At 39.3% G+C, this 14,093-nt stretch overlaps 2 protein-coding genes across 9 annotated transcripts in view; both read left to right on the top strand.

Moving 5' to 3' along the window:
- Nucleotides 1-1,886, top strand: part of SPICE1 (spindle and centriole associated protein 1) — a 65,158-nt gene extending 63,272 nt beyond the window's left edge. For all 7 annotated transcript variants that reach the window (XM_017547754.2, XM_017547757.2, XM_017547753.2 and 4 more), the window contains exon 18: nucleotides 1,150-1,886. In XM_017547754.2, coding sequence (XP_017403243.1) covers nucleotides 1,150-1,203 — 54 coding nt within the window. In that variant the 3' untranslated portion in view covers nucleotides 1,204-1,886. The remainder of the gene's footprint in view (nucleotides 1-1,149) is intronic.
- A 2,061-nt stretch (nucleotides 1,887-3,947) lies between these two features.
- The window catches only part of CFAP44 (cilia and flagella associated protein 44), a 135,511-nt gene continuing 125,365 nt past the window's right edge, over nucleotides 3,948-14,093 (top strand). For both annotated transcript variants that reach the window (XM_017547760.2, XM_037745446.1), the window contains exons 1-2: nucleotides 3,948-6,857; nucleotides 13,548-13,652. In XM_017547760.2, the coding sequence (XP_017403249.1) occupies nucleotides 13,553-13,652 (100 nt within the window). In that variant the 5' untranslated portion in view covers nucleotides 3,948-6,857; nucleotides 13,548-13,552. The remainder of the gene's footprint in view (nucleotides 6,858-13,547; nucleotides 13,653-14,093) is intronic.

The raw sequence follows: 14,093 nt of genomic DNA on the forward strand, positions 1-14,093 counted from the left end.
TGGTTGATTTAGTGATTTCCATTCTTCATTACTATTCCTGTTATCCTAAAGCTGATATGAAATTCTTAAAAGAAATATTAATTTACCTTCATTAGGAAAACAAGCCATAAACTACTTCTGTTTTTTAAGGTAACTAAGGAATAAGGTAAAATTCAGTAGGATATTCAGCAGTCCTTAAAGACTGGAAAGTACTGGTTTCAGGTTGAGCTTCCCAAATAGTCTGGCAGGAGACACAGGTGTGCCTTGAATGGGTTGTAGATCTTCTGAGCTGTTGTTTCCTGCAGTCCTTGTGACTGGGTGGGGTCTGGGACAGCCAGAGCACTAGGTCCAGTCACTTTTCCTCTCACTTTATCCCTGTGTGCCATACCTGACTGTGCCATTGGTTAGATAAGTTATGGTACCAGGAAAAATAAATGTCTTAATGTTTTCTTCATGTATTTTAATGTGCCACATGTATGTATAGAAGCTAAGCATTTCACAGTATATTCAAAATTTTTGCAGAAGGCATTTTTCTATGGTGCTAGTATAGGAAAATATAGTTCCTTTGAGTGGTTATAGTAAATTGTGAGGATATTTTTTAAATTGTAAAAATTAATTTTGTATACTTGAGCCAACAACTGTCTGACATTGGAAAATCTTTGCATTTCTTATTACTGAGTTCAGTAATTAGATCAAAGAGTGGGTGTTTTTAGTTCAAATTAAATGGTAGGCGTATATACCTGAATTGTCCAGTACTAGGAGCTTTGTTCTTTGCTACTTCTTATATGCTACAAAAGCTTTAAAGTAAGCTATTTTATATAAATTATTCTTAGTTCCTAGAATTTAGTAACATTTGATTTGCTAAGACCAAATAATTGTCTTTTTATCATTTAAAAAATTTGTATCCATGATATCTATAAAACACTGGGCTCTTAAATCAAAAAGAGGATCTGTTGACCAGTAGATCTTACCTCTTAAATCAGTAAGAGGATTAGTTATTTGATAGTATCTCTGTTAGAAAATAAACGTTGCCAGTAGCAATTTAATTTCCAGTACCATTCAGTGGCACAGGATGACTTTGTTTTATGCACTTGGTCTAAATGATCTGTAAATCTTAGTAGTCTCATATTTCTGATTACAATCAAAATTTGTTCTGTCTTTGTTCAACAGATTGAAAAACAGAATGAAGAAGGCTGGTTTGCTCTTTCTACCCATGTATCATAAGTCAAGTCTCACGGAGTTTGTTCTTAGTAACTTATTTTTGACCTTCCACTCCCGTTTCCCTGCTTTTAAGTTTTTATATCCTTTCAAGTAAAACCTACAAAGATCCTGTGAATTAATAACAAAGAAACAAAGCAATTATTTTTTGACTTTTTCAAATAAGTTTTCAACTAGCCTGCAGTTGAAACCAACTGGCCTGCAGTTCCCGGTGAATGAAATTTTGACTGTACAGAAGTAAAATTTTGTATTTTAATACTTTCTTAAGAATTTTAAGGGTCTTTTTTTGATGAATACATTTTTACCATTGTCATCTTTATTCAGGTTTTTTTGAGGTTTAGTGCATCTTAAATGTTGATCCATTTCATTCCCCCCCCTCCCCCGAAGAACTAATTTGCTTTGAGTGGAACTTAAAATAAAATTCCTCTGTGTGAGTAGAGTCTGGCCTTCAGGAAAATGCAGCATCCACTTTTCTTTCTTTTTTGATGGGATGTCATTGCTGTCTGTCACTTTTTCTGTCAAGTGAAATATACAACTTTAAAAAAATAGATGTGGGAGTATTTGTTTATATTTGCTTAAGCAGGTAAGAGCGGTTGTAGTTATTACAAAATCTTACATAGTTTTGAAATGTGGAAATGTCATCAATAATGGTAATGCAAATCAAATAAATAATGATTTTAGAGCTCAAATGCCTAAATGTGGTAACACTGATTTAATGGTAACACTGATTTATATTGAATGTTTCAAACAATTAAATAGAAAACGTTGCTATCGGTTTTCCCAGCCCTGAATTTAAGCAGTATTTCAGGGTAGATTTCTCTTTTTTTCTTTTTGAGACAGAATCTCGCTCTGTTGCCCAGGCTGGAGTGCAGTTGCTCAATCTGGCTTACTGCAACCTCAGTCTCCCAGGTTCAAGCAGTTCTCCTGCCTCAGACTCCTGAGTAGCTAGGATTATAGGTACAGGCTACCACACCCAGCTAATTTATGTATTTTCAGTAGAGATAGGATTTCACTATATTGGCCAGGCTGGTGTCAAACTCCTGACCCCAAATGATCCACCTGCCTTGGTCTCCCAAAGTGCTGGGATTACAGGCATGAGCTGCTGCGTCCGGCTCAGAGTGGATTTTTCCAGGTACCCATTTGGTTCTTAGATGTTGATTTCTATTTTAAACTTTTTTTTTTAAATGAGCTCTGCCCCTTGGCCCTATGATAGGAATTCTCAACCTGAGTGAGATGGAAGTGGAGTGGAACAGCACATTGAACCACTTGGATAACTTTTCTGCTATAGCTGTAAATCACTGTTCTACGAAGTATCCTTTGCAGCTTTTACTTGGGCCTTTTCATTTTTGTGGTGGAAGAAATAATTATTTAAATGTCACTGGATTTTTTATGTGAAGTCATCTGTGTTCATTTGCATTACTGCAGATTCTTTCATCTGTATTGCACTTTTTGAAACTCAGTGTTCAATAGATACTATCCCTATCTGGGATATAAGCCTAATTTTAGTGTTACTCCTTATAATATTGAAATGTCAAGTTTCTTCTTGTTTGTGAATGTATTATTTTGACATACATTTTCCCTAATGTTTCAACTTTTTGGCTCTTAATTTTTTTCATTCTATATTCCTTTAAACCTTAAAAGCCATGATTCTCAGCTTGGGGAGCATTTAAAAAAATACTAACACCAAATGACTACCTAGGGGTGGTATTGGCATGGTATTTTAAAAAGCTGCTCAAGATGATTCCAGTGTGCAGCCCAGTTTCACAACTATTGCAAAAGACTTGTATCACTAGTTCACTGGTAACCCTTGGGACCGACATTTAAGTGTCCATCCTGTTAACATTGGTTTTGCTGATAAAATAGAAAAGTAGACTGAAAAAACTCCAAGAATAATAGATGAAAGGAAAAGAGCCTTTTCTTTCTTAGGCCTTCTGAGGCAGTGCTTCTCCGTTTTGGCTGCCATTAGTCATCTAGGGACCTTCTAAAATTCCCATTGCCATTGTCTCACACAGATCAATTAAACTAGAATCCCTTGTGGCGGTACACAAACATCAGCATTTTTAAGAACGTCTTCAGATGATTCTGGTGTGCAGCCAAATTTGGGAAACATTATAAAGATACTTGTCACCCCCAAATCATAAATTGGTGATCCTTTGATTTGAAGTGATAAACTACCTTGGGGCCTCCTCCCCTCCCCCCGCCCGAGACAGAGTCTTACTCTGTCACCAGGTGCCAGGTTGGAGTGCAGTGGCACAATCTTGGCTCACTGCAGCCTCCGCCTCCCGGGCTCAAGCAATTCTCCTGCCTTAGCCTCCCGAGTAGCTGGGACTATAGGTGCGTGCCACCACGCCCAGCTAATTTTTTTGTACTTTTAGTAGAGAGGGGGTTTCACCATGTTAGCCAGGATGGTCTTGATCGCTTGACCTCGTGATCCGCCCGCCTCGGCCTCCCAAAGTGCTGGGATTACAGGCATGAGCCACTGTGCCCGGCTGGGCCTCTTTTACCAGCCTGCAGACCCCTCTGCATAAGTAGGTCTCAAAGTGTAAACCTGCAGCATCAGCATAACCTGGGATACTTGTTAGAAATGAAAATTCTTGGGTCCCACCACAGACCTATTGAATCAGAAACTCTGGTGTCTGTCTTAATAAGCCATTTGGGGCTGGGCACAGTGGCTCACATCTGTAATCCCAGTACCTTGGGAGGTTGAGGTGGCAGATTGCTTTGAACTTAGGAGTTTGAGACCAGCTTGGGCAACGTGGTGAAACCCTGTCTCTACAAAAATTAGCTGAGTGTTGGTGGCTCACACCCATAGTCCCAGCTACTCAGGAGGACGAGGCTGGAGATTTGCTCGAGCCTGGGAAGCAGAGATTGCCGTGAGCTGAGATTACACCACGACTGCACTCCAGCCTGGGCAACAGAGTGAGATCTATCTCAAAAAAAAAAAANAAAAAAAAAAAAAAAAAAAAAAAAAAAAAGAAAGCCTATTCAGGTAATTCTGATTCGTGCTGCTGATCTATAGCACTGGATATGGGTGAACTCTGCTATGTTTGACTATGATGTACTACATTTGTATTTGCTTTTAACAGTTCAAACTGGGATTACTTGTTTAGAATCATATATTTGGATAACATGTGACTTCTCTAATATGCCCCAGAAAACAGCTAATAACTTGTTCAACCTGAAATTTATAGTTTTCCAAATTACAGGTTGGCAGAGATACTGAATTGATAACATCCACAGTTATGATATAATCATTCCTATGCTGTACAACAAAATGATTTTGGTTAGCAGAATTTAATAATAATTTAACTGTTAACAATAACTGTTAACTATGTACTAGGCACTGTTGTAGCCACTTTATGTTCTTCATGACACCTTATGAGATAGGTACTATTATCTTCATTTTGCAGATGAGGAAACTGAAGTTCAATGAGGTATCTTCTCAAGTTCACACAACTAGAGAGTGGTGGCACTAGAATGGGAACTTAAGCAGTCTTTCTCTGAAGCCTATGCTGGGCTGCTTCTCGATGGAGAGTAAATGTGTTTTACAGTGTGTGTAGTATGGAAGTAGCATAATAATAACAACAGCTATTCCTTATTGAGCCATTACTGTTGCAGACACTGTAAGATAATCACCATTATCTCATTTAAATCTCTTAGTAGCCTTATGAATTAGAGGTATGTAAATGCTTCCTCCTCTCCCAACACCTTTACAGATGAGGAAACTGAGCCCTAGAGGTGAAGAAAGTTGTCTAATGACAGAGTGCTTGTAAGAAATAAAGCCAAGACTTGAACTTGCAATTATTGGACTTTTCCTAATGAGTTATGGGAACTAATATAGTACAGTAGCTGAGGATCCAAGTACTGAAACCAGAAAACTTGCCTTCAGATGCCATTTCTGCCATTTGAGCTATGTACCTTGGACAAATTAGTCTCATCCTTTCCATTTGAAAGTTAGACATAATAATGTGTTCCTTCGGGGTTTGTGAGGATTAAGTGAGGCAAGCATATGTAAATGGCCTGAGCTCAGAGCTTGGCTCATAAGCCCTCAGTAATGATCACTGCCAATTTTTTTGTGTGTATAAATAAATACACTGTATCCCCCGTTTCCATTTTTAAAAGACATTGTATAGTGAATTTATTGTTTTTCTCAGATTAACAATTGCACACAGCGCTTGAAATTTAGAGACATTTCACCTGAGAAGATATCTAGAGGTTGAAAGAAAACGTGCTGTGCATATGATTTGAAAATATGCTATTTAAAAATAAGTTTACCCTATTTTTATCTTTTCTGGCACCTATATATACCATTTAATAATAGCAAGGACATTTCCATATTGCAGATAAGTGCATGGTACTTATGTAATACTGTGGAAACTAATAAATTATAGCAATTTTTTTCTTGCCAATTTTATTGAGAAATAATTTATATACAATATATCCATTTAAAGAGAACAGTTTATTGGCTTCTGGCAGTTGTATATACCCATAATTGCTGCCACAATTAAGACACAGCGTTGATTATTTCTAAGATTCCTTGTGTCTCTTTCCAGTGCATCTCACTAAGTTCTATGCAACCACTTTGCCCAAGTCTCTAGACTATCTTGGATGTGGAGTGGCTTTGTGTATGTTTAACTTTTGAAGAAATTACCAAATAGTTTTCCAAAGTGGTTATGCCATTTTACATTCCCAGCAGCAGAATATGTAAGTCCTCCATATCCTTCTGCATTTGGTGTTGGCAGTCTTTGAACAGTTTTACCCCTTTGTGGATATGGAGTTACATGTATTGTGGTTTGTATCTCCCCTATGACTACTGTTAAGCATCCTTCCATGTGCTTATTGGCCATACGTATATCTGATTTGGTAAAGTATTTGAATCCTTTGCCCATTTAAGAAATTGGGTAGTTTTTTCTTATTGAATTATAAGAGTTCTTTATACATTCTGGATACAAAGTCCTTTGTCAGATATTGCAATGGTGTAACCGTTTTAAAAACAGTATTTTGTAACTAATAACGTTAGTCTAGTACTTTAAAAACAGTATGACCACCGTACTAAGAGAAGTTGCCCAAACTGCTAAACTTGGACATCTGTCAAGGGAGGTTGCTACTTTTGTGCCCTGCGACCAAGAAACCCATGCCATAAAACCTTATTTACTCTTAAAAGCCAACAGAGATAATATAGCTTAAAAAATAACAAAAACTCCACTATATATCTTTGTTGTTGATGTTGCCAGCAAGCTGTCTACCATCTCCCAGGGCCCCTCTTAAAATCAAAGTTAAAACCTCAACATAGGAACGCCGCGATCAGGGCCCCATTGGGCCATTTTGGAATATCGGGCAGGTATCTTCGACAGTATTCATGTCAATTAATTATCTACATGACGTCCTTTAGGGGATAATAAACGTCGGGCTTTTCTGTTTGGCTTTGAACCAGTGTCATGAGGCGGAAAAGGCCCGACCAGAGAGCGGATGGTACCGGGTTCCCGGTGTCACCGGGGCTGGGTCACCTGCAAAGCTGGACGCCTGCTGCGCATGCGCCCCACAGCCGCCGGGTTCATCCTGCCTGGAAGAGGGGTGGCGTTGCCGCGGTAACCGCAGTAAACGGAGGCCTCAGGCGGGTGCTGCGAAGAGAGGAACTGCGGCGGCGGTCCGTGCCTTCGGTGAGTTTGGATCTCAGCAGCCCGCAGTTCCCCCACCCTCCCCCTTAAATCTGTTTATGACTCAGAGGGCAATGAACCCCACTTGTGCTGCTCTCAGGCTGGACCAGTGTTCCCCAGGCTGTGCTGAAACACAGCCTTCGTCCTCCCTGCGGTAGCTCAGCACACTTTTGAAGCCAGAGTATTATTCTCCGGCTCAGAGCTGGACACCGTGCATGGTTCCTGCCTGCGGAATGCTGTCAGTCTGAGCGGGTGGAAGCCAGCCAGGTGGCAGGAGCACCGCTTAGACCTGACCAGATGAGAGCAGCGGTGAGTCTGCGGGTAAAGTGCCAGGGCTGCTTGGCACGCTGGCCCCTCTGCACTTCGGCTTCCTCATCTCTAGAAAGGAAGGTGATAATGCGAATTCATGGAGTTGTTGTTATTATTCAATAGGATAATATAAGTGAAGTGCTTAGCACATGGGTGGCATACAGTAGGTGCACAATAAATATTTGTTGAATAATAGGCAAAGACAGTCGCATACAAGTATGCTGCTCAGTGTGTCCAGTCAATCTTGAGTTGCTCAGGGTGCGTACTGATGAAAACCTTTGAGAGGAGAAGGGGCTAAAGAGGCTAGGGGGAGAGAGAGTGGCCATAGATGAGCTGCAATAAGCTACAGACATTCTGACAAGGGACATTTACACCAGGGCGAGGAATCTGAACTCTTATTTGATGGCAATGATGAGCCATTAGGGGTTTTAAACAAGAGTGATACATTAAAAGCTGTATTTCAGAAATACAAGAGATCGTGTAGAAAATGGATTAGAGAAGGGAAGACAAAGTATGACGCAGTAATGTAGAGTGAGACACAATGAGGATTGGAACTGCAGAGAGACAGCAGGAACAGTAGGAATTGAAGGGAGAGGAGGAATTCAAAAGGCTTAATCACTGGCTGCTTAGTAACAGGACTTGGAAATCATTTACATGAGCTACATGAGTTGGGCGAGAGGGAGGATTCAGAGTAAATGCGGTGCTTTCTCATCTGTAAAATAATGACAGTAATAATAACGGATAGCAAGATTTTAAAATAATAGGCCGTGCACAGCGGCTCATGCCTGGAATCCCAGCACTTTGGGAGGCCAAGCTGGGTGGATCACCTGAGGTCAGGAGTTCCAGAGCAGCCTGGCCAACATGGGGAAACTCCACCTCTACTGAAAATACCAAAATTAGCTGGGCTTGGTGGCGGTGGTGGGGGCACTTGTAATCCCAGCTACTAGGAGACTGAGACATGAGAATCGCTTGAACCCAGGAGGTGGAAGTTGCAGTGAGCCAAGATCACACCACTGCATTCCAGCCTGGGTGATAGAGCGAGACTCCATCTCAAATAAATAAGTAAATAAAAACAAATAAATAAATATATTTTAAAAAGGCACCTGCCTCATAGGGTCATTTTGAGAACTATGTGATATTATGTGTAGAATAGAACTGTGCTTGACACATAGTAAACATTAAAAAATACAAGCTGTAACTTTTTTCTCCACAGCTGTATTTCACATTGCAAAGTAAAAATCGAGAGTCTGTTTTATACATCAGTCTCTGTGAATCTCAATCTAATGAAAGGAAATTTATGCTAGTTTTATAAGTGGACACCCAAACCTAACTAGTTTACTGGTAAAAGGTGGAACATGGTCTAGAACCCAGACTTTGACTGCCTTACAGGAATACAATGAATGTCTACAAAGGTAGTTCCTCTCTTCTGGAAAGAAGAGAAGTGGTAGTTGCTGTCTTCTGGAAAGTGTTCAGATCTTACAAAGAACATATAAAATTAAGAGGGATACCTGATGCATTAGGAATTAACTTCTTGAGCTATCAGGGTGGTAAAGAAAAGTTGGAAACTTGTCATTGAGGAATAATTGAAATAATTGGGATACTTTCTCTGGGAAAAGGGAAGATCTGGAGAGAACTGAGAGCCAACTACAATTACTTGAATAGCCGAAGTACACAGAAAAACTTGTTCTGTGTGTTCTCAGAAGAAAAAGCAAGGGTCACGTGGATCCAAGTTGCAGGGAGGTAGATTTCTGCTTAGTATACTGTGTACTAAGAACTAGAGCTGAGCATTGACGGAATGTGCTCACTCACTTACCTGAAATATTTAAATGTGAAATTGAAGCTGACTGGCAATCTTATTTTTTCATTTGTTTATTTATTCAGGGATATATTAATACATTTGTTCCTGCAACCATTTTACATACTGAGTGCCATGTACCATTCCTAGAGCTTTTCTGTGTTGACTCAGAACAACCTTATGCAGTAGGTGCTGCATTTTAAAGATGGAAATACTGAGGCACAGAGCAATTAAATACTTGGTTAACACCTCACAACCAGGAAGAGGATGAGCCAAAATTTAAACCTAGTCAGACTGACTCTGTAGCCAGTATTCTCAGCTCTGGCCAACACACTAGACTACTTTTCTACAGTGCTGGGATGGATATTGAGGATGTGTGACCTTTATGGGATAGGAAGTTAAACTAGGTCAGTCCTCTTTCAACTCTGAAGATTCCATGATTTTATTTGTGTCAAAGAGAATATCTAGGAGTATAGTAAAAACAATTGCCGTTTCTGAGTGCCTCGTAGGTGTTTTATATAAACTCATGATTCCTAACCACTTCTTATGCCTGACTATGTGAAAGAATTATCTGGAGAATGAGACCCTGTTAATGGTGTGTTTTTAAGTTTTCCAAGTGATTCTAAAGTGCGAAGTTGAAAACTCTGTATATAAAATATCTCGTTTAATATTTACAACAACTCTACCAAATAACCCTATCACCCTCAGTTTACACATTAAAGGACCAAGAGGTTAAGTAACTTGTTTCTTGGATGTGAACCCAAGTCTCTCTGGCTCCAAAGTCTCTGCAGCTTACAATACAGCTTCCCAATCCCTTTGTTGTTAAAACAACAAAAATACCTTCTTCTACCTCACCAGTTATACTGATCATCTCCAGGAGAGCAGGAGCCTCTCCCACCTGACCTGTTGCTCCACTGCTTTTTACAGGTTCTTCAGTCACTTTTTTTGACCCAGAAAAGCTAGGAATAGATCCTACTACTTACTGTCTGGTATTGCTATTTCAGAACACTGGGCAAATTCCTTGGGTTCCAGTATTTTCTCCCACATTGTACACAACCTGACATTAACTGGGTTTGTGATATGAAAGTTTATTACATGGTAGTATTAGCCATTTGAGGAATAGACTGTTTAAGATGGCACAGAATAAAGTGTGGTGCATTTGTCATGACACCAACTTTTTGTTGTGGTTCAACTCCTTTGTTTTCAGAGTGATTTAGTTACTTACCATAATTGTTTTTTTCTCACCTTATGATTATCTTATGAATAAACTATGGGTTCTTTTTATTAGAATCTATATCCAGCTAACATTCAGTTATAGTATGTTAAAAATAAATGTATTCAGGAAAAAGACGACTGAAAAGCAGAAAGTGATCTCATGAAGTCGTGAGGCTTATGATAGCAGGAAAGAAAATCATGAGATTCAAATCACTAGGAGGAACTTGACCCTTTATTCCTGGCTTTAAAGGGCACCATAAGTGAAAGAATGAGAGTGGCCTCTGGAACTTAGAAGGACTCTTGGGTAACAGCCAGCAAGAAAGAAGGGACCACTGCAATGCCTAGCATAATAATATACTCAGTAGTTTTAAGAATTAAATTAGGAAAACAAAGGAGGAAATAGCATTTAGGTGTATCTATTTGAACGATTTTATTCACAGTATGTGGTAATTTATAACTAAGATCTGTAATAACTGAATTACCTGGATAATTCTTTCTTTAAAAAAAAAAATCAGTTACTCACAATAGAGTAACATAGTAGTCCGGGTGTCCAAAACTGGAAGAAATAGAAAATATACTGAATGACAGAATGTGAGTTTTAAAATATTTAAAAGATAAAGTTTTCTACTGTTTGATTCCTAGCCCCATCCCCCAAACCCCAAAGGGCATATATTCTACAATTAGGTGGCAGGAAAGAAAAGAGGAAGGAAGAGAAGGAGAAAAGGAAGAAAGGATGGAGAGAGAAAGAGGAAGATTCCTAGCTAAAAAAGAAAGAAAATGAAAAACATGTAAACACACACACACACTTTTTAAAAAGTAAAACATTATTTTCATAACCCAGAAGAATGTCCAAAATATAAAACTTATAAGTATCATGTTAGACCATATCTTTTTTTTTTTTTTTTAATTTCCATATGCAGGGTCTTTCTCTGTCACTTGGGCTGGAGTGCAGTGGTACAATCCTAGCTCACTGCAGTCTCAGACTCCCGGGCTTATGTGATCCTCCTGCCTCAGCCTCCTGAGTAGCTGGGACTACAGGCATACATCACTATGCCTGGCCATTTTAATTTTTTTATAGAGATGATTTGGCTGTGTCCCCACCCAAATCTGATTTTGAACTATAGTTCTCATAAGCCCCATGTGTCATAGGAGGGGCCTGGTGGGAGGTAATTGAATCATGGGGCAGTTACCTCATCCTGTTCTTGTGATGCTGAGTTCTCACAAAATGATGGTTTTATAAGGCGTTTTATTCCCCTTTGCTCTGCACTTTTCCTTGCTGCCACCATGTGAAGAAAGAGGTGTTTGCTTCCCCTTCTACTATGATTGTAAGTTTCCTGAGGCTTCCCTAGCCATGCTAAACTATGAGTCAATTAAATCTCGCTCCTTTATAAATTACCCATTATCAGGTATGTCTTTATTAGTGGTGTGAGAACAAACTAATACAGACGGGGTCTTGCCATGTTTCTCCTGTCGGTCTCTGACTTAGGGACTCAAGCAGTCCTCCTGCTTCAGCCTAACTGCCAAGATCACAGGCATGAGCCACTGCACCCGCCCATATCTTTCTTGATAATAGTTTATAAGACAAATGTTTAGATAATATACTGTTATCCCCCAAATCAAAAGAAGGCATCATTATGATGTCACTGCAAGAAAACATGGAATGAACCCTAATGCCCAGTTAAAGGGAGGCAGTCATCATGCTACGCTATCCTTTGTCCTTTGATCATGAGTGTACCACATCTGCTTTAGGCAAACCAGTCTATCTTCAGAGACCAGGAAGGTATAACAATGTGGCAGGTTAGTAATCCTCACAGCAGGCTTGTAAAAAGTTTTTTTCTTCATTCCCTTTACAGTTGAGGAATTCAACTGTACAGTTGAGGAATTGTAGTTTAATTACCTAGTTCTATGTCAGTACTGGGATTCAAACCCTAATCTAACTATAAATCTGATCCAAATAGAACCAGTGTTCCATTCTGCTTGCCAGGCATATCATGAAGAATGTTGAGGAAACATTAGGTGTTTAGTATAAGAAGTGAAGACTTGGAAGGAAGGTGTTTTCAAATATGTGAAAAGCTGAAATATAGACAAAGGGCAGAGAAAACCTGTTGTGTCACCCCCCTGTTTAAAACCCTTTAATGGTTTTTAGTTGTTAAAGAAATAAGGTATAACTTTTTAGCAAAGTTTAGAGACAACTTAATGATATGCTACCCATCTCCTTTTATTTATTTATTTATTTATTTATTTATTATACTCTTAAGTTCTGGGGTACATGCACAGATTGTGCAGGTTTGTTACATAGGTATACACATGCCGTGGTACTGATTTGCTGCATCCATCGCCCCATCAACATTAGGTATTTCTCCTAATGCTATCCCTCCGCAAACTCCCCACCCCCTGCTATTCCTCCCCTAGTCCCCCACCTCCCAGGCCCCAGTGTGTGATGTTCCCCTCCCTGTGTCCATATGTTCTCATTGTTCAACACCCACTTGAGTGAGAACATGCGTGTTTGGTTTTCTGTTCTTGTGTCAGTTTGCTGAGAATGATGGTTGCCAGTTTCATCCATGTCCCTGCAAAGGCCATGAACTCGTCTTTTTTATGGCTGCATAGTATTCCATGGTGTATTCTTTTTGCTATCCATTTTACTCTCCTACTCTGGCCAATAGACTGCTTGCAGCCCTTTAAAGTTACAGCCCTCTGATGTGCCTAACGTACCTTTCACATTCTATGCCTGGCCAACTCCTGACCATCATCTATGTCTCAAACACCTCTTCTCTAGCCTCCCGTCATGTTTTACACGTCTTGCTACATATGCCCACAGCACCCTAGGTTTTCCTCTTTGTAGCACTCATTATATTAATTGCTTGTTTAATATCTACCTTTCTAAACAAGCTCCATAAAATTAGGGGACATATTTCTCTTTTCCAGTTTCGTAATTTAGTACCCAACATAAAACTTGATACACTGCAGGTGTGCTCAAAAAATATTTTAAAAACTGAAAAGTAACTCCAAGAGAATTTGAAAATGGAAAGAGAGAGAGGGAGGGATGGACCAACATAGCATGGCAGAAGGTTAATTTTCGTGGTGAAGCATTTGGGGAAAAGATGGACTTTGGTAATGTGTTTCACTGTGGACCTCTGGAAAACCAAAGTGCACCATAATGACAAGTTTACCTAGAGAAGGAGAATCTGTGATTAGAATTAGCTGTTTGCAGAGATCAGTGGTCTCTGATGGTAGTTGGACCCTCTTGCTGGTGGGTCATCCTGGATCCTGTGCACACACATGGTGTTTGGTGCTTATGAAATTTGTTAGGGGGAAATCTGTTAATTTCTATTTTATAGCATTATCCATTTCTCATCCCAATTTTGTACTTACAGAGGAAATGAAGGAACCAGATGATCAGGATACTGATGGGGAGAAATCAGGTAGATCAAAGAGTGATGGGAGGCATTCTCTGAGGTCTTCTAAATCGGAATCAAGATGTAAGTAAAGATTATACATATATACTTTTAAAAGTATTACATTTAGGTAAACAAAGAGTCAATTTTTATAGTAGAATAGAAAGAGTAGACTCTTATAAAATAGATCTTTTATAGTCCCTTTTCCCATAAAGCTGTAGGAAGGTGAGCTTCATAAAAATAATGGAGTGAGCAAAGAAAAAAAAACTACATGGAGTCCAGGAAATAAGAGATTCAAAATAAAAATGAGGCAAAGGTAACACCCAGAATGACACCTGGGCAGCCATGCAGAGAGCAATTTTTTTATGACTAAAGCAAGGAAAGGAGAATTTTCACCTCCAGGAAAGTTAAAAAATGTTAAAAAGTAGATTATCTGATAGATGGAGGTAGAAAATTGAATTGAGTGGAATTTATGGAACTATGGCAAGCTGTGGGAAGACTTATCAGGAGATTCCAGAAAGTTAA

The sequence above is a fragment of the Cebus imitator genome, unplaced genomic scaffold (assembly GCF_001604975.1).
Source record: "Cebus imitator isolate Cc_AM_T3 unplaced genomic scaffold, Cebus_imitator-1.0 Scaffold201, whole genome shotgun sequence".
NCBI lineage: Eukaryota > Metazoa > Chordata > Mammalia > Primates > Cebidae > Cebus > Cebus imitator.